Raw genomic sequence first — 20,580 nt, forward strand, 5'->3', positions numbered from 1 at the left:
TGGGTTGTGAATTAGGTTCAGACTAAACAAATACTAGATTAATAAAAGAGATCAAAACATAAAAATGTTAAGCTAGGAAAGCTTAATACTGTTTAGTATTAAGAAGAAGAATTCTTAAGAAGTGAAACAATAAACACAGACAGTAGGAATTTTATTACCTTCAGGCCGATACTGTGCAACAATTGTGACAGCTTGGCCAGCATTTTTCAAAGCGGCTGCTGCTTGCTCATGGCTGGCAGTTCTGAGGTCAACACTGTTTACCTGTAAATCAAATTGAATCTTAAATTTGAAAGAAATTATTCACACTGATTAGAAACCACAATAGCCTGTTCTTTGAGTAGGCACAGAAAAAAAAAATTACATGCAATAACTTTATCACTAAAATATCTTCTTGTTCCAATTTACTAAAGTATATCATACAGTAAAACAAAATATTAATATCAATGAAAGCAATTTTATCCACTAAGAATACTTTGCTTAACATCGAGTGAGCAAAACCAAAACATTTTCTTCCAGGTTTTCCGGAAGTTGTCTACCGATCTCTTGGGAAACACACCTTAATGTGGTAACTTGAAATATGAACAAATGCCATCATTTTGTACAGCTTATTTCAGTAGCAAATCAAGCAATGGGAAGGACATTCATTTTGTATGTAGCATCCTTTCATCTTCTACCATACTTTCACTCCTATTCCTCGTTTCAGTTCCAATTCTCTTCCCCAAACTAAGCTTCCGTTCTTGTGGAGTAACAGGAAGGCAAGTATTTAAAAGTATTAAAACAGCTCAGATTTCAGAGACTGACATTTAACTAGAGTAAATGTTATCAAATGAACAAGGGGACGTGTTTTGAAGACAGGGCCCTCCCTTGGGTGAAGTAATTACTGAGGTGATAAATTCCACTTGAAAGTAAGCAACTTAATTCTTATTTCTGAAAGGCTGCCAATACCTAGTATATACTGCAAGCACACTACCTTAAGACACTACCTTTTCCACTATTAGCAAAACTTAAATGGACATTCATGGGAGCATTAGTATTTTAATGGTAATAGCTTTAAATACTTTAGTTGTTTTTTTCCCTTAAAAATCAGCAGTGAATAGACTACAGTAATGCTTGAAACCTTGATCAAATATTTTTGGAAAGGAAGAACTGTCAAGCAATTTTTATATGAAAGTGTGTTTTGTCGACATCAAATCTCAAACCTGTTAAAGATCATATACCAATTTTGGAAAAAAATGACTACGAGCCCAGAAATTCTTGGGATTATAAAATTTATATAAAAGAACATTTTAACCATGTAAAGACCTGTTATTTGATATTATCTATAAAGGATGTCATCATGCAGCTAAGTTAAATCAAACACACTTTTTTAAAAGAAGCTTTTATTTAAATTCCAGTTAGTTAACATACAGCGTAATGTTAGTTTCAGGTGTACAACTTAATGTCTCCAACACTTCCCTACAATATCCAGTGTTCATCACAACAAGTGCACTCCTTAATACCCATCACCTATTTACCCCCCCTCACCCCGTAACCATCAGTTTATTCTCTATAGTTAAGAGTGCTTTGTGGTTTGCCTCTTTTTCCCTCTGCTCATGTTTTGTTTCTAAAATTCCTCATAATATTAGTGAAATCATATGGTATTTGTTTTTCTCTGACTGATTTACTTTGCTTAGCATAATACACTCTAGCTCCATCTTTGTAGTTGCAAATGGTAAGATTTCACTCTTTTTTTTTTATGGCCGAGTAATATTCCAGTGCATGTGCGTGCGTTTGTGTGTGTGTGTGTAAATAAATAAATAAATATATTATACACCACATCTTTATCCATTCATCAGTTGATGGACATTTGGGTTGTTTCCATATTTGGCTATTGCAGATAATGCTGCTATAAATATTGGGGTACATGTATCCCTTTGAATTAGTATTTTTGTATTCTTTGGGTAAATACCTATAGTTCTTGATGAAAATCAAGATACGAGAAACTTTAAAGAAATGTAACACAATGTAATGTGCTTTTATTAGAGATTATTTCTAGCTGAAGGCTTTAAAAAAAACTCAACCCCAATGTATAAAGTAGAATTATAGAAGCATAAAGTAGAATTATAAAGCATAAAGTAGAATTTCTAATTCCCTGAAAAACAAATTAGGGAAGAAATATAAAGGAAGATAAAATTTCATAGATAATTGCAGGAAAGATTATAGTTCTTTTTTAAGATCTTCCTTCTTAATTTCTCTGAGAGAGAGAGAGAGAGCGAGCAAGCAGGAGGAGGGGCAGAGGGAGGGGATAAAGCAGACTCTGAGTGCAGAGCCCAACACGGGGCTCAACCCCACGACACTGAGATCATGACCTGAGCCAAAATCAAGAGTCTGATGGTTAACCAACTGGAGCCACCCAAGTGTCCTGAAAAGATTATAATTTTTAACAAATTATTCCTGAGCACCAAATCTTTTTGCTACAGAAAAGATCTGAAAACATCTAGTATAGATTCAAAAAAGAATAATTTGTTAACAAGACTACAAATTATAAAAACTTTCTAAAATATCACCATTTTAACAGAAGATACATTATCAAGGATAATTTAAAAAGAAATCCTTGCACGGAGACACATATTTGTCTCAGCCTTAAGGTCACTTTTTTTTTACACTATCACTTAAAAAACTGATATATATATATAAAATTATATAATTATATATATATATAATTTACATAAAACCCACACTTTTAAAGTGTATAATTCAGTGGTTCTTAGTACTTTCAAAAGGATGTGTAATTATCACTATGGTCTAATCCCAAACATTTTCATCACTTCAAAAAGAATCCCACTACCCATTAGCAGCCATCCCCCCTCTCCCTTAGCTCTTGGCAACTACTAATCTACTTTCTGACTCCATGGATTTATCTATTCTGTACATTTTAAATAAATGGGATACTATGATATGTGGCCATTTGTGTCCAGCTTCTTTCACTTAGCATGCTTTCATGGTTCATCTTTGTTGCAGCATTTATCAGTGTCCCATTACTTACTATGGCTGAATAATTTTCTACTGTATAGATATTCCACATTTTATCTACACTTAATTTTATTCCTAATTATTTTACTCTTGTAAGTGAAACTGTTTTCTTTCTCTTTTTTTAAAGACTTATTTAATTTAAGGGGGGAAAGGGAAAGAGGTGGGGAGGTGGGCGGGGGGAAAGTGTAAGGGGGGAAGGGCAGAGGGAGAGAATAAGAATCTTCAAAGCAGACTCCCTGCTGAGCAGGGAGCCCGAAGTGACACTTGATCCCAGGACCCTGAGATCATGACCTGAGCCGAAATCAAGAGTTGGATGCTCAATCGACTGAGCCACCCAGGCACCCCTTCTTAATTTCACTTTCAGGTAGTTCAATGTTGGTATATAGAAATAAAGCTGTTTCTTGTACAGTGATTTTTCTGTCCTGCAAACTTACTGAACTTGTTTATTAATTCCAATAGCTTTTTTGCTGGATTTTCTAAGATTGTCTGTATATAAGAGATCATGACATGTGCAAATGGAGGTAGTTTTCCTTCATTGTTTTAAAGCTGGAAGCCTTTTATTTTTTTTTTCCTTGCCTAACTGCCCTGTTTAGAAACTTCAGTAAAATGTTGAATATAAGTGACAAGAGTAGACACTCATGTCTTGTTTATGATCTCAGAGGGAACGATGTGGTGCTGTTGGTTTCGAGAAGTGCCTTTTCTGTGTCTATTGAGATGACTGTGTCATTTATGTCCTTTATTAATACAGTGCTTACTTTGGTTTTCTAATGCTGAACCAACTATTCATTTCTTGGATAAATTCCACTTGGTTATGGTGTATAGTCCTTTTCTTATGCTGGTATATAATATTTTTTTATCCTTCTGCCTCCAGTTTGCAATTTGTTGAGGATTTTTACATCTATAAGGGTGTAAGGAATGTTGGTTTGTTTTCTCTTTCTATTATGTCTTTGTCTGGTTTGATAAAAGAACAATATTGTCCCCCTAGAATGAGTTGGAAAGTGGTGTTCATGCCTATTCCTTTTTTGGGAAGTTTGTGAATGACTGGTTTTAATTCTTTAAATGTTTGGTAAACTGTACCTGTGAAACCGTCTGGTCCTGGGGTCTTACCTCTGTGAAATGTTTCTTCAATTCAGTCTCCCTAGTTGTTATAGGTCTATACAGAGTCAGTTTCAATAATTTATGTCTTTCTAGAAATTCATCAACAATGATATATACATTATGTACTATATTGCATGTAATCTATAGAGCATATACATTATAGAATGTACTTTGTCTTTAGTAACAATTTTTGTTTTAGTTTTCTTTGTATGATATTAGTATAGTCACTCCAGGTGTTTCCTGATTACTGCCTGCATAGTATATCCTTTCCAACCTTTTAGTTTTAATCTTTGTTGAAAAGTAAACCACTGTCTTTGCATCTAAAATGTGTCCGTCATAGACAGCATATAGTTGGATTCTGTTTTTTTTAAAGATTTGAGAGAGAGGCATAGCACGTGCACGCATGTGCAAGGGGGTTAGGGGTAGTGGCAGAGGTAGAGAACCTCAAGCAGACTCCCCAGTGAGCGTGGAGCCTGACACAGGGTTCGATCTCACGATCCTGAGACTGTGACCTGAGCCAAAACCAAGAGTCAGACACTCAACTGACTGAGACCCCCAGGTGCCCCCCAGATTCTGTTTTTTTAAAATCTATCCTGTCAATATCTGTCTTTTAATTGGAGTGTTTAATTCATTTACATTAAATGTAGTTATTGAAAAAGATTTGTATCATCTATTTTGCTATTTATTTTCTTCATGTCTGATATCTTTTGTTCCTTTATTCCTCCATTTCTACCTTCTTTTGTTAAACATAATTTCTAGTATACCACTTTAACTGCCTTGCTTATTATATATATTTTCAGTTATTTATCTTAGTGGTTTCTCTGGATTATAACTAAATAATGTTCTACTTTGGATTAATACCATCTTAATTTCATTGGTATATAAAACTCTGCTCCTATATAACTCTGTGCCCTCTACTTGCCTTGTGATACTATTGTCACATAAATTATGTCTTTATAAAATATGTGCCCATAAGCACAGATTTAAATTATTCCTTTATTCAGTCGTCTTTTGAATCAGACAGGAGAAAAAAGAAGTTACAAACAAAAAATACACCTAGACTGTATTACATTTATCTATGTAGTTACCTTTAACAACACTCTTTATTTCTTCATATGGATTTAGGCTACTGTCTACTGTCCTTTTTATTTCAGTCTAAAGGATTCCCTTTAGTATTTCTTGTAGGACAGATCTACTAGAGATTAACTTCCTCAGCTCTTGTTTACTTGGGAACGTCTTGATTTGTTGTTTCTGAAGGGCAGTTTTGCTCCTGGATATAGAATCCTTGGTTAGTAACTTTTTTCTTTCAGGACTTTGAGTATGTCATCCTACTGTCTTCTGGCTTCCATGGTTTTTGATGAGAAATCAGCTGTTAATCTTATTGAAGATCCCCTGTATGTAATGAATCATTTCTCTCTACTATCAAGATTCATTATTTGTCTTCTGACAGTTTGATTATGATATGTCCATGGTATTAGATCTCTTCAAGTTTATTCTACTTGGAGTTCATCACCAAGCTTCTCAGATGTATACAATGTTTTTCATCACATTTTGAAAGTTTTCGGTCATTATTTACTCAAATAATCTTTGCCGCTTCCCAGCTCTCCTGTCATTCTGTGACTTCATTATGTATATGCTGTAAACTTGATGATATTCCACAAGTCTTTGAGGCTCTTAATTTTTCTTCATTCTTTAATTTTTTTTCCTGTTCTTCATCTGGATAATCTCAAGAGATGCATCTTTAAGTCTGCTGATTTTTTCTTCTGCTAGCTCATAGCTGTTTTTGAGTTTGTCTAGAGCACTTCTGCTTTTCAGTTATTGTATTTTTCAACTCCAGAGTTTCTATTTGGTTCTTTTTTATAATACAAATCTCTTTATTGGTAGTCTCTACTTGCTGAGATACTGTTCCTTTATTTTTCTTTTCATTATTTAGCTCTTTGAACGTATTTAAAATATCTGATTTAATGTCTTGGTTTAGTAAATCCAATGTTCTGCTTCCTTAGGGACAGTTTCTATTGATTGCTTTTTTCCCCCTGTGTACAGGCCATATTTTCTTGTTTTTCCGCAGGTGTCATGATTTTTTTGTGGAAAACCAGACACTTAATATAATGTAGCAACTCTGGAAATCAGATATGTCCCCTGCCCTGGGTGTGTTATTGTTGCTGCTTATGATAGTTGTTTTGGTGGCTTTTCTGGTTTTGGTGAAATTTCTATGAAATCTGTATTTTTTTGTGTGTTTGCCAATGAAGTCTCTGCCTGGTTAGCTAAGTGGCCAGTTAATGACTGGAAAGAGATTTTGTTTAATGCCTGATTCTTTGCTGAAAGGCTCTGTATGCATGTTGGGTAATGCCTTCAAAACACAGCTAGGCAATTGATAACTCTGCCTTAATTGTCACTTTCTGTCCACCCAGAGCCTCATGGTCAGTCAGATGTGAGAGTTTAGGACCTTTTCAGGTCTTTCCTGAGCATGCACAGTGTCCAGAACATAAATTCCTAGATTCCAAGGAATATGTCAGAGTTTTTCAAAGGCCTTAATGGAGAGCTCATTCCCTAGTTTGTCCTTTTAAGCTTTTGATTAATCTCCTGTTTGCTCCAACTATTATCCAATGTCGCAGGCAGCCACAATGTGCCTATAATTGTTTTGAACAAATACCCCAGGGAAAAGGCTTTTGCACTGGTGGAGCTCTGATTCAGGTCAAAACAGAGAGCTTTGCAAATGGGTTTTTAAAGAACCATCAGACAGATCAGATTATGACAATTCTCTGGGAAAGAGGATCTGAAAGTTTTACTTTCTTGCTCTCTACTGGCTGTGAGGTTACTGGTTTTCATTATAAATGTGGACTATTTCTCAAGGCTAATGAGATGCTGGAGAAAAGAGGATGGGACTTAAGCAAGTTAAAACTCCAAAAGCTCACTCTTACGAAGATTTGGCATTTTTTTTTTTTTTCTGAATAAACTTCCTGAATTGCTGCAAGCCTTTGGTTAAATTCCAGAGTTCTGAAGAACTTCATTCTGACAATTCTGGCCACTTTTCTCACTTTCTTTATAGGGGAGAGAATTTTCACTGAAATCTTTTGGGTCACTTGTGATTCTAAGATTCTATGAGTCTAAATTTTTAGCAAATATAAATTGTCAATTGTATTCTACACCATACTTCTCATAACTGGAATAAGAGTAATACCTAATTTATACCAAATGGAAAACTACAGCGTTCTATATATGTAATGAATCTTGATTTCAAAAGCTTCTTTCTTCCACAAAATTAAATGTATCAAAAACAATATTTTATAAAACCTATGATTTATTTCCATGCTTTCCCAAATAACTTACTTATACTTTTCTCAGTGATGCGGGTTATCATTAAGAACGTCAATAAAAAGGATGGTCTTTAGAACAGTAGTTTACAAAGTTTGGTCCCTAGAGCAGCAACATCAGTATCTCATGAAAACTTGTTAGAAATACAGAATTTTAGATCCTAACCAAGTCATACTGAATTGAAAACTTGTCTAAGGAGGTACTTTGTTCCTAACTAACAGGCTTTTATTTTAGTTTTGAATATCTTTTTTCATGTTTTCCTCCTGCGGTCTTTCCTATTGCTCTCAGGGTGTTTCCCTAGAGAAGATGAGTAAGCATAAATATTTTAAGGCTATTAATGCATACACCCTAACATAAGGCTGTATGTAACTTACACTCACATTAGGGTGAGCAAGTAGCCTGAACTGCCTGGGATTTTCAGTTTTAAAATCAAGACTAAAGGCACTTCCAGACATGGGGCTTTCAGTGCTAGAACTGGGAAAGTTCTGGGTGAACAAGTTTGTGTTGGTCAGTCTAACATACCCTAGCAATATGTCAGTGACCCATATAAAGTTGTCCCACATGGACAATTTAAAATAACACCTATTTTTGCTTTGAATTTTTTGCACCTAACTCTAAGCCAACTGAAAATTTATTTTGACACAAAGTGTGAAGTGAGGCTCTAAGCTAATTTTATTCCCCTAAACAACTAGCTAATTTGTCTAACATTTATTTTTAACAAACTCATTCCACCAATTTGTCCTTATCATACTGTAACTTATTTAAAAAATTTAAATTACAGTATAAAATTAAAAGGAGTAAAATGTAAAAATTTGAAACAGTTCAGTTGAAAGAATTTTCAACAACTGTATACAACCATGAAACCACAATTCCAAACAAGATATATACCTTTTCCATCATCCAACTCAGAAATTTTCATTGTACCTCTTTATAATCAGACAACCACCAGCTACCACTCTCTGACTTCTCTCAATAGAAATTATTGTGTACTCATGATTACCATGTAACTGGAATCTTACTGTACATGTTTTTGTGGTGTTTTTACTCAATGTGATATTCTTTATCACATGTTAATATGATATGTTGTTGTGTTTCAGTTTATCACTTTTTATTGGTGAGTAGCATTATACTGTATAAATGTACTCCAACTTACTTAGCTATTTTACTATTGATAGACACTTGAGTCATTTCCAGATCTAAATTATTATTAACAAGGCTGTTATGAACATTTCTGTTAACTGTTTCTGTAGACATGATTTCTTGGGTAAAATCTGGGTGATAAGGTTAGCTGTATGTTTAATTTCTCAAAAACTTCCCCCAAAATTCTTGTAGTGATTGTACAATACACCCAACAGTAATGAACGAGAGCTACCAGTACTCCACAACCTCACCAATGTTTGTCATCAATTTTTTTTCTTTAGCCATTCAACTGGGTGAGATACGGGATATATGCTGGACCCCACAGTTAAAAATCCACATATAACTTTTGACTCTCCAAAATCTTAACTAGCAATAGCCTACTCTTTACTAGAAGTCTTACCAACTGTATATGTATTATATACTTTATTCTTACAATAAACTGCAGAAAATGTTATTAATAAAATCATGGCAGGGGGCACCTGGCTCAGTTGGTTAAGTGAACTCTTGATTTCAGCTCAGGTTGAACCCCGCATCACATCAAGCTCTCTGCTCAATGGGAAGTCTGATTGTCTCCCTCTCCCTTTGCCCCTCCCCTCACTCGTGCGCTTTATCTCTCTCTCTCAAATAATAAATAAATAAATCCTAAAAAGAAAAGCATAAGGAAAATACATTTAGCACACTGGACTGTATTTATCAAAAAAAAAAAAATCTGCATATAAGTAGACGCATGCAGTTCAACCCTGTGTTGTTCAAGGATCACCTGTATCTCCTTTTATTTAGGCATAATTTACCTTCAATAAATTAATCTTTTTAGTTTACACTTAAGAGTTTTGACAACTGCATATGTTGTGTAGACACTGTCACAATCAAGATACAGAAAAGTTAAATCACTCCCACCTAAATTCCTACAAATCCCTTTATTTCCTGTGTTTTTTGCACTCTCTGATGTCTCATGTTAAGTACCTCTTCATGTGCTTATAAGCCATTCATATATCTTGTCTTGTGAAATATCTGTTTAATTCTTCTGCTCATTTAAAAAACTGGGTTACTCAATCTTTTTATTGTTAATTTGTGGGAGATGTTTATGTATTCTGGATACAAGTCTTTTGTCAGATACAAGCAGTAAGAATATTTTTTCCTACTCTGTTGCTTGCCAATTTGGTTTTTTAATGCACCCTTTTTATGGTTAGTATTTTATGTATCTTGTCCAAGAGACTGTTCTCTACTGCAGGGTTGCAAAGATATCCTCCTATGTTTTCTTCTCGGAGGATTATGGTTTGGGCTTTACACTTAGATTTATAAGCCACGTAGAATTTTTATATCTGGACTAAGATGGGGTTGAAGTTCATGTTTTTTTCATATAGATATTTAGTTGTTTTGCATCATTTATTAAAAAAGATTTTCTTTTCCTGATTTCAGCTCAGGTCATGACCTGGGGGTTGTGAGATAGAGCCCCGCGGTGGGCTCTGTGCTTGGCTGGGAGTCTGCTTGACATTCTCTCTTCTCCGCCCTCAACCGCTCGTGCTTTCTCTCTCTCTAAAATAAATAAATGTTTACAAAGGACTTTCTTTTCACCACTGAACTGACTTAGCCCCCTAGTCCATTTAAGAAATTTAGTCTAATTCAAGTTCACTAAGATTTTCTCGTATATTTATTTTCTCCTAGAAATTTAGTTCTATCATCCAATTTCAATTAATTTTTATAAATGATGAATGATAAGAACACAAATTTCTTTTTTCTTTTGTACACTTATTTCATCAATTATGGAAGAAGGTGTTTAAATCTCCAATTTGATGGCGGATTTTTCCATTTCTTTCCTTAGTTCTGGCAATTTTTGCTTCATGTATTTTGAAAGAATTATTAGGCACATGCACACTGAACACTGTTAGGTCTTCATGATGAAATAATGTTTTTCATCATTATAAAAATTTATCAATAATACTATTTGCCTTGAAGTTTATTTTGCCTCACAGGAGTAGTCACACCATCTTTCATATGTTATTTATATAGTTTACTTTCTTCTACTCTTACTTAGAACATATGAGTCTTTATATTTAAAGTGAATTTCTGGTGAAGAGTATATATTTGGGTCTTGGTTTTTTTTTTGAACCAAGCTGATAATTTCTGCATCTTAATTAAGACTGTTAAATGCAATGCAGATACTAACAGAGTTGGATCTCAATCTCACATCTTCATATTGCTTTTTACTTACTCTTTTTCCCCCTCCTTTTCTGCCTTTGTTTGTAAGCTGCATGTATTTTTTTTATATTTCACTTTATTCCCTGTATTGAATTTTTAAAACTATAGCTCCTTGGAGTATTTTAGGGCTTCCTCCAGAAATGACATGTAAATAGAAGATATCACAGTCCACTTTCAAATAATTTTATATCACTTCACAAACTATAAGAAACACTAGTATAATTCCATTTTCCCTGTCAGTTTGTGCTCTAGTGCCCTTACATTTTACTTCGACATGTCGTAACACCCTAGTATACAAGGCAATTATTTTTGTTTTAAATAGCTATTAGTCTTATAAAATATGTACAATTATTTTTTTTTAATTTAAAAATGTATCTTTTATATTTATCCAGATACTCTTTCTGTTATTCTTAATCTCCTTCTGCAGATCTGGTATAATTTCTCCTTAACCAGAACAATTTCTTCTAGTATTTCTTGTAGGTTTGCAAGGGACAAGTTCTCTAAGCTATTATAAGTAGGTCTCATTTGCTGAGCTTCATAGACTTTGGGTTGGTATTTTTCATCAGTTTTAGAAAATTGTCATTATGTCTTCAAAGATTCTGTCTCCTCCTTATTAGACTGATACTGTTCCATAGGATCTTGGATGCTCTGGTCTGCTTTTTCTTCCCAAATTCTACACACCGCCCCTTATATTTCAGCTTGGAAACTTTGTCTGTCCTATGCTCAAGTTCATGGATTCTTCACTTTGTTGAGTCCAGTGTGCTATTAAGTCTTTTAAATAAAATTTTCATTTGTGACAGGTTTTTTTTTTTTATTTCTAGCCATTCCATGTGATCTTTTTTTTGTAGTATTGATACCTCTGCCTAAATTCTCCAATCTTTTTATCCATATTTTCTACCTTTTCTCCTATATTCTTTAGCATTTATCATCATCATCATGAATTTATCAGACTTATTTTCAAGTCCCTGTTTGATAAATTCACCATCTAAGCCTTCTCTTGATTTAATTCTATTGACTGCTTTCTGCCTTGACAACTAGTTTTCTTTTCTTTCTTTTTTGCATATTTTGTAATTTTTAATTCTAAAGTAGACAATTTCAGGTTAAACAACAATAGAGGCTGAAACAAATACTATTTAATTCCAGAACAGGGTACAACTTTTGTGTTGGGCCATGACAGTGAGGGAACTACAACTGCATTTTACTGTAGTTTTAAATTAAGTTTAGTTTCATGTTTTGAGAGCAGGATTACGACTTTTTCCCCTGAGGGACGTAAGATGGGAGTACTAGCACTAGATCCTGGAGATTACGAGGATCACTTAATGTTTTATAGCTGAACTACTGATTTTTCAAACTGTCTGCTTTATAAACCTGCTGCCAGCTTTCTGAGTTGTTGGTAAGTTCTCTTTGTTCTCAAGACCTGTCCCAGGCTTGCTGTGTCCTGGAGATATCACTCTGTCCACATAGTCTCAAAGGGCTTTTTCTGAACTCTCTTTCCTCCCCCCACTCTCATCTCTTAACAGCTCAAGTACAGAGTTCCAAGGGCTGGTTTTCACAGATCTGCCCAAGGTCCCTATTTTTATTGAGCAGGTGCCTTGTATGAGTCAGGAATGATTTTTTCTCAATTCTCTTCTGTTGGTTCCCAACCTTTGGTTTATTGCATCTGAGCACTCAGTGAAGACCAATAGGAAAGAGCTGACAGGTGTAAGACTTGCTCTGTGGCTTCCTAGCATTTTTATTAGTTTTCTAGTCCAGTGATGCCATTACATGTTAGATAAAGTTTTGGCTGGTTTTCTTCATCCCCATCTGTTCTTTCTCTTTCTCCCATCACTCTATCAAGTACTACTGAAAACAAACTCACAATGCAAAATTTAGAATAAAACAATTTATCACAGGTCACATGTATTAGTTACCTATAAGCTTCAAAAAATAGAACTATTATTTATGGCACTTAAGATAAATAGGTTTGGGGTGCCTGGGTGGCTCAGTCGCTAAGCATCTGCCTTCAGCTCAGCTCATGATCCTAGGGTCCTGGGATTGAGCCCCTGGGATCGAGCTCCTGCTCAGCGGGAAGCCTGCTTCTCCCTCTCCCACTCCCCCTGCTTGTGTTCCCTCTCTCGCTGTGTCTCTCTCTGTCAAATAAAGTCTTTAAAAAAAAAAAAAAGATAAATAGGATTAAAGGAAAAATCTAAAAGAATATTAGAAACTATAAATAACAAAGAATCCACAAAACCACCAAGACAGACTGAAAAAAGAACCACAAAGAATTTCTAGAAAGCAAAGGGTACTCTGAAATTAAAAAATTAGCTTTGGCTTAAAGAGCAGATGAAGAAAATTTATGAACTAGAAAAGAGATCTAACTGAAATTAAGTACAAGGAGAGAGAGCTGATAAATATGAAATTGGGGTTAAAAGATTGCAGAACAGAAAGATAATATCCTTTCATAGGAATTAAAGAAGGACAGAATCCACACAATGTGGGAAAGGCAAAATTTGAAAAAATAATGGCTAATATTCCAGAATTGATTAAGGAACTGATCCTCTGATCCAGGAACACAATGAATCCCAAACAGAATAAATAAAATGCTAGACATAAACACATTTTAGTTAAACTGTAGTACACCAAAGAGTAAGAGACTTTAAAAAGCAGCCAGTGAAAAAAAGGAAAAACAAACCAAATCACTTGCAAACAATACACAGTGCAGATCTTTTTTGTAAATAGCAACAAAAGAAGCCAGATAGCTTAAAACAGTATCTTCAAAGTACTGACAGACAACAGCTGTCAACCTAGCACTTTAGACTGAATTATATTTACAAGTGAGGGTGAAATAAAGATAATTTAATGAGGCAAATATGAAGCAAAAAAGAGCCATATTAATATCAGGCAATATAGCTTCTAGGGTAAAAATTATTATTATAAAGAGGATTATTACATAATGATAAAAAAATTCAACTCACCAGGAAGGAGTAATGATTCTAAACTTAGATGCATCCAATAACGTAGTTTCAAAGACATAAAAATTCAAAATCGCTGCAAGGACAAACTGCTAAACCCACTATCACATTCAGATAGCTTAAAAAATTTCTTTTAATAATAGATCAAACAGACAATAGATTAAAATCTGTACTACATAAATAACAAGGTTAGTTAACATACAGATAACCTTGCAGTCAACAAATAGAAAATATATACTTTCTTCAAGCACATTTATAAAGACAGATCCCTTTACAGGTAAGTCAAATATCAAAAGAAAACACGTTCTCTGACAACACTGAAATCCTACAATTAAGTTGCAAAATGGTAAGAAAATAACCAAAATATCTCCCATAACTTTAGGATGTAAAAAAAACAAAACAAAACATTTAATAACAGGTCATAGTTATAATAATAAAAACATTATTTTGATTAACATATCCTACCGATATAATACGATCTCCTTTTCTGAGCTCTCCACTAAGATCAGCAGGTCCTCCAGCCAAAATAAAGGAAATAAATATTCCTTCTCCATCTTCACCTCCTACAATGTTGAAACCAAGGCCTGTCGAGCCACGATGAAGAACAACTTTTCTAGGTTCCCTAAAAAATTAGAAAAGTATTGAACACCTTAGAAATTTTATACACAACTTGACATTTTATCAGTGAAAATTCTCTATTGATAAGTCTTATATTATTAAACTATAAAGAAAGCTAGATGAAAGTTAAAAAGGTTTTGAAGACAAACAGTAGAGATTCTAAGCCTACAAATTAGGCTTAGACATTAAAAGGAAAAATTCTAATTTTAAATAAAAGCAAAAAACTCATGTTAAAAACCAAAGATTTTTGTTCAAAACACACATGAAACTAAAATAAAAAGGAGAAAAAAATGTGGTAATTAAAAAAAATAATGACATAAAGAACCTACTCAAGATATTTTAGGGATCCTTCCATATAATGTGGAATAATCTTAACTATTTGATAAAAATCTAAACTGGCATTTTCTAGTCATAGAGAGGTTTTCATCATTAATCAGCTTTGCCAGTTCACTTACACGGTTAATAAAATTATATTTTCTTGTCAAAAATAGTAAAACCAAATAATAAATTGTTTGGGAAATATTAAACACATATACACATATATAAAAGAAAAAATGGAATAATAAATCCAAATTCAGGAAGACAGTTCACTTTGTGAGGCAGTGTAGGAGAGGCATGGTAAGATCAGGGCACAATAGGTTTCACTATATTGATGTTTTATTTCACTGTTAGATGATAGACTAATAGTTTAAGGTTTCTACTACTTTAAAACATATATGGAGGAGGTGGGAGGGAGGATGGGTTAAATGGGTGATGGGTATTAAGGACTTGTGATGAGCACTGGGTGTTGTTTGTAAGTGATGAATCACTATATTCTACACCTGGAACTAATATTATACTGTATGTTAACCAACTGGAATTAAAATAAAAACTTAAAAAGAAAAAAAAAATATGTATGAAGCAAAAAGCCACACATATATACATTAGTTTTATATAAATAATAATTCAAAATACTCTGCTAAAATCCAACAGTATCTCAGAGGAAAATAAATTCTGATTCTTCAAATGACATAAGCACACGAAAAGATGTTCAACATCATTAATCATTGGAGAAATGCATAAAATCACAAGATACATCCCACCTACTACAATGGCTATAAAAAAAAAACAGAACAGAAAAAACAAGTGTTCGTGAGGATGTGGAGAAACTGGAAGCCTCATATATTGATGGTGGGAATGTAAAATGGCATGGTTGCTATAAAAAACAAATGGTTCCTCATAAATGTAAACATACATTGACTGTGCGACTCGGCAATTCCACTCCTCAGTATATATCCAAAGGAAGTGAAAACAAGGATGCAAGCAGATACGTGCAAGCCAATGTTGTTGTTTTTTTAAATATTTTATTTATTCATTTGAGATACAGAGAGAGAGAGAGAGCATGAGCGGGGGGAGAGGCAGAAGGCAAGGGAGAAGCAGGCTCCCCGCTGAGCCAGGAGCCCGATGTGGGGCTTGATCCCAGGACCCAGGGATCATGACCTGAGCTGAAGGCAGATGCTTAACTGACTGAGCCACCCAGGCGCTCCAAGCCAATGTTTATCAGAGCATTATCCTCAATACCCAAAAGGTGGAAACAACCCAAGTGTCCATCAACAGATGAATGGATAAATAAAATGTGGTATATACACATAATGGAATATTATTCAGCCAAAAGGAATGAAGTTTTTTTGTTTTTGTTTTTAAGATTTTATTTATTTGACAGAGAGAGAGAGAGCACACACAAGCGTGGGAGCGGCAGGCAGAGGGAGAGGGAGAGTAGGCTCCCTGCTAAGCAGGGAGCTTGATGTAGGGCTCAATCCCAGGACCCTGGGATCATGACCTGGGCCAAAGGCAGACGCTTAACTGACTGAGCCACCCAGGCACCCCAGGGATGAAGTTTTGATATATGCTACAACATGGATGAATCTTGAACACGTTATGCTAAATGAAAGAAGTCAGACACAAAAGAATTTTAAGATTACACTTATACGAACAATCTAGAACAGGAAAATGCATAGGACACAGAGTACACTAAACTAGAGGTCACCAGGGACTGGGAGGAGAGAGATGGGAATTATCGCTTAATGGCTACAGTTTGTTTGAGGGGGCAAAAAGGTTCTGGAAATAGGTAGTGGTGATGATTGCCTAACACTGTGAATGCAATTAATGTCACTGAATCGCACATTTAAAAAAATTAATAATGTAATATGCCAAAAATCACTGAGTTTACATTTTAAATGGGAGAAGTGTATGATATGTGGATCACATGTCAAAGCTGTTAAAAATAAACTTTAGAATCATCATCCTGTACGTTGGGATTTCTTTTCTTTTCCTTTTTTATTTATTTTATTTATTTTATTTTTTAAAGATTTTACTTATTTATTTGAGAGACAGAGTGAGTGAGCGGGAGAGCACATGAGCAGGGGCAGAGGGAGAGGGAGAAGCAGGCTCCCCTGTTGAGCAGGCAGCCCGACCCAAGGCTGGATCCCAGGACTACCCTGAGATCATGACCTGAGCTGAAGGCAGATGCTTAACCAACTGAGCCACCCAGGCGCCCTCTTTCCCATTTTTAAAATTGGTCATGTGAGATAACCTCTGAAAGATTGCTTAGGGTCAAACTGTGGAGAACTTCTAATGTGAGGGTAAAGATTTTTGTACTTTATATCTGGACAAAGTCGTGTAATTATCAAAAGGGAGTGATAAAACACGTTTTAGGAAGGCATACGCAGTAATCAACTACCTGATTTTCACAGAAAGGTAAAGAAAACAGGTAGACTTGTGTATTACTAAAAAAGTCCAATACAATATTCTAGAGAAAAGATATATAATGAAAAAAGATGTGGAACAGCAATCAAGACACCAATATAACCTATTTTTTAGTTTGAAAAATATGCAGAAATTAAAGACCAAATAAGCCATTAACTATTTTTCTTCTTTACTTCTATAAATTGGCACTATTAGAAAACAACAACAAAGCCATGACAGATCAGTATAGGAGCATAGCCTAAAGACTAACAGCCTTGAAAATTCATATCACAAAGAGATAACCACAAACACTGTTTTTTCTATTTTCACTCCAAACACAATGCCTGAGCACATATTTATAAATTAAATTTTCAATATTGCTAACTCTTGACAAAAAGGGCATAGATGAATATTCTTTCCTTTCTCACCTTAAAGAGATCACTGCCTAGAGTCAGGAGTCTGACAAGAATTATTACAGTGATGAAAGCTCAAAAATAATAATGCCAACAATAATGCAATTAATAAAAACATAAAATAGACGTTAATCAGCAAACATTTAACGTTAAATGTTATGAAATACTTGTACAAATTATAAAGCAATCTGTATAAACATAACGTCTTATTACTATATTAAATAATGTGAAAGAGATCTAAAATACTTTTCACTTATTTTTTTCCCACCTACTTAAAGAGTTCTTTGGGAATAAAAAGACAGTTAATTTACAAACTTTATTTAAAACAGTAAAGTCAGATCAAGGTAAATTTTAGAAGTGAGGATATCAAGGACACATATTAAGTAAAGAAAATATCGCTTGTTGAATTCTAAACATGAATCAAATGATCGTTATACAAATTTTATGATATATATTAAAGAGGAAAATGTGAAAAGTGAGTTTTAAAATATACATATGTATATTCTTAACTCAGTTTTACCTATGTTAATTTCTAAGCACAATTAACCATTCCTGAGATAAAAGTAATGTTTTTAAAAAGGGAAGTGATTTATTTGGAATATAAAATATTTTTATATTTCAGCCTCTTCAATGAACCCTCCAATGAAAAAATTAAGATTTAAGTTCATTATCTGTCAGTAAAATCTTTTAGTGCTGAAAATTGTGGCTATGTTACTTGGCTGATTATAACTCCTAACAGTCGGCTTTATTTAAGAAGGACAAATGTTCAGTTCCTTACCTCGTAATTTCATCATCTCCAAGCATTGCTTTTGAAACAGGTGAGTATCTGGCTGGTGATGCTGGTGTATGGCCCAAGTAGGAAGATGGGCTAACGTGGTTATCAATAGGTTGAGAAGAAGCTTCAAAAGAAAGAAAGTAAAAAACACTTTAAGTGAAATGAGCCATTCAGTACTGCATATGTGAATTATCAATTTCAAGGTTAGTTAATGTATAACTCATACCCACTTATTTATGTAAGTTGGTAGAAAAGACTTACCAGGTAAAAAATTAGACAAGCTCAAGTTTCCAGGTTAAAACTAGTATAGATATTCAGATCAGTAAAGCAAACTTATACCATTTGGTTTCTCTTGAGAAAACAGAACTAAAAAGGAGTTTTACATTAACTGATTTGCACAGTATAGGAAAGGTCATTTAAAAGACTGTCCTAGAAAAGACTATAATACAAAATCTAAAGTACAGTAACTTAATTTTTCTGAGAAGTCATTTTGCAGGTTAAGTTTAAAAAAATTTCTATTACTTAAAATTTAATGATGAATAATGAAAACCAAAAGCTTAAAAATATGCTCAAAAAGATTATGCTCGACAAAATTTTACAATAAATTAAGGGACTTCTGGCTTCCAGTTTGGCATATAAGAAGCTTGGAAGTCATCGCTCTTTGCTTTAACAACAACTAAAACACTAAACAAACTAAAAAATCAACAACTCTTCTTAAATCCTTAAGCTAAGGGTGACGACAGGGCAAACTACTGCCCCCCAAGTTGGAGAAAATGGTAGACAAATACAGAGAATTGTAACTTGCCAGAGCAGAAACCTCTGTGGAAGCTAGTACTGGGGTAGAGGAACCTGAACTGTAACTGGCAAATTGCTGGAGGTTCAGTATGGGCCAGTAAAAACACTCCTGGGGGACCCTGTTATTGGGGGAGCCCAAACATTTGTGAGTTTTACTCCCTGGATCTCTACCAGGCTCTCATAGTGAATAGTGGAGAAAAATCTCCTTGTGTTACTGATAGGAGGAAGGGAAAACAAACCATTTTGAAATACACAAGAACATTCTGTTTTTAATAAGAGTCTGCCCTCAGGAGAAACTATCAAAGCCTAACCTGCTTGGGTTTTATCAGAGACCAGTGACCGGTAAGGGAAATAATCAACTCCAGTCCACTCTAGTCATCCTATCCCATCTAAGGGAGGAAGCGAGAAAACTGAGAAGCACTGTGTAGCTTACATTCTAAAGGTGCAAACTCACTAAAAGACTTGAGACCTGATCACAGGACCAGGAACACTTTCCCTCCCCAACACCTTATTGTCACATTACTAATGGCCTATTTACAGCAGTTCCTTTTAACCAGTACATCATGCCTGGTTATCAGGAAAAAATTATAAGACATAATAAAAAGCAAAAACACAGTTGGAAGAGACAGAGCAAGCATCAGAACAGACTCAGATAATAGCAGCGATGTTGGAATATCAGGCCAGGAATTTAGAACAACAATGATTAGGGGTGCCTGGGTGGCACATTCAGTTAAGTGTCCAACTCTTGGTTTTGGCTCAGGTCGTGATCTCAGCATCAGGAGATCGAGCCCCACATCGGGCTGGTGCTCAGTGTGGAGTCTGCTTAAGACTTTCTCTCCCTGGGGCGCCTGGGTGGCACAGCAGTTGAGCGTCTGCCTTCGGCTCAGGGCGTGATCCCGTGGTTACGGGATCGAGCCCCACATCAGGCTCCTCTGCTATGAGCCTGCTTCTTCCTCTCCTACTCCCCCTGCTTGTGTTTCCTCTCTCGCTGGCTGTCTCTATCTCTGTCAAATAAATAAATAAAATCTTTAAAAAAAAAAAAAAAAAGACTCTCTCTCCCTCTCCCTCTGCCCCTCCCCCCTGCTCTGTCTCTTTCTAAGATAAATAAATCTTTAAAAAACCACAATGATTAATATGCTAATGGCTCTAGTGGATAAAGTAGACAGTCTGCAAAAACAGATGAGCAATGTAAGCAGAGAGATGGGAATTCTAAGAGAAACAGAATGAAATACTAGACATCAAAAACACTGTTAACAGAAATGAAGAATGCGTTTGATGGGCTTATTAGTAGCCCGGCAATAGCTGAGAAAAGAATCTCTGAACTTGAGGATATCTCAACAGCAACCACTAACACTGAAAAGCAAAGAAAAAAAAAGAATGAAACAAAAGAAACCCAAAACAAAATATCCAAGAATGGTGAGACAGCTACAAAAGGTGTAACATACATGAAATGGGAATACCAAATCTAGAAGGAGAGAAAGAATGGAAGAAATACTTGAAACAATAATGACTAAGAAATCCCCTAAATTAACATCACACA

The 20,580-nt window shown here is 34.8% G+C and overlaps 1 protein-coding gene across 8 annotated transcripts in view; it reads right to left on the minus strand.

Annotated features, from left to right (window-relative positions):
• Positions 1-20,580, minus strand: part of DLG1 (discs large MAGUK scaffold protein 1) — a 272,209-nt gene that overhangs the window by 62,824 nt on the left and 188,805 nt on the right. For all 8 annotated transcript variants that reach the window (XM_040621402.1, XM_008708348.2, XM_008708351.2 and 5 more), the window contains 3 exons: positions 18,249-18,369; positions 14,181-14,337; positions 159-261 (listed from right to left, as the gene is read on the minus strand). In XM_040621402.1, the coding sequence (XP_040477336.1) occupies positions 159-261; positions 14,181-14,337; positions 18,249-18,369 (381 nt within the window). The remainder of the gene's footprint in view (positions 1-158; positions 262-14,180; positions 14,338-18,248; positions 18,370-20,580) is intronic.

This window comes from Ursus maritimus, unplaced genomic scaffold (assembly GCF_017311325.1).
Source record: "Ursus maritimus isolate PB19 unplaced genomic scaffold, ASM1731132v1 scaffold_4, whole genome shotgun sequence".
In the NCBI taxonomy this organism is placed as follows: Eukaryota; Metazoa; Chordata; class Mammalia; order Carnivora; family Ursidae; genus Ursus; species Ursus maritimus.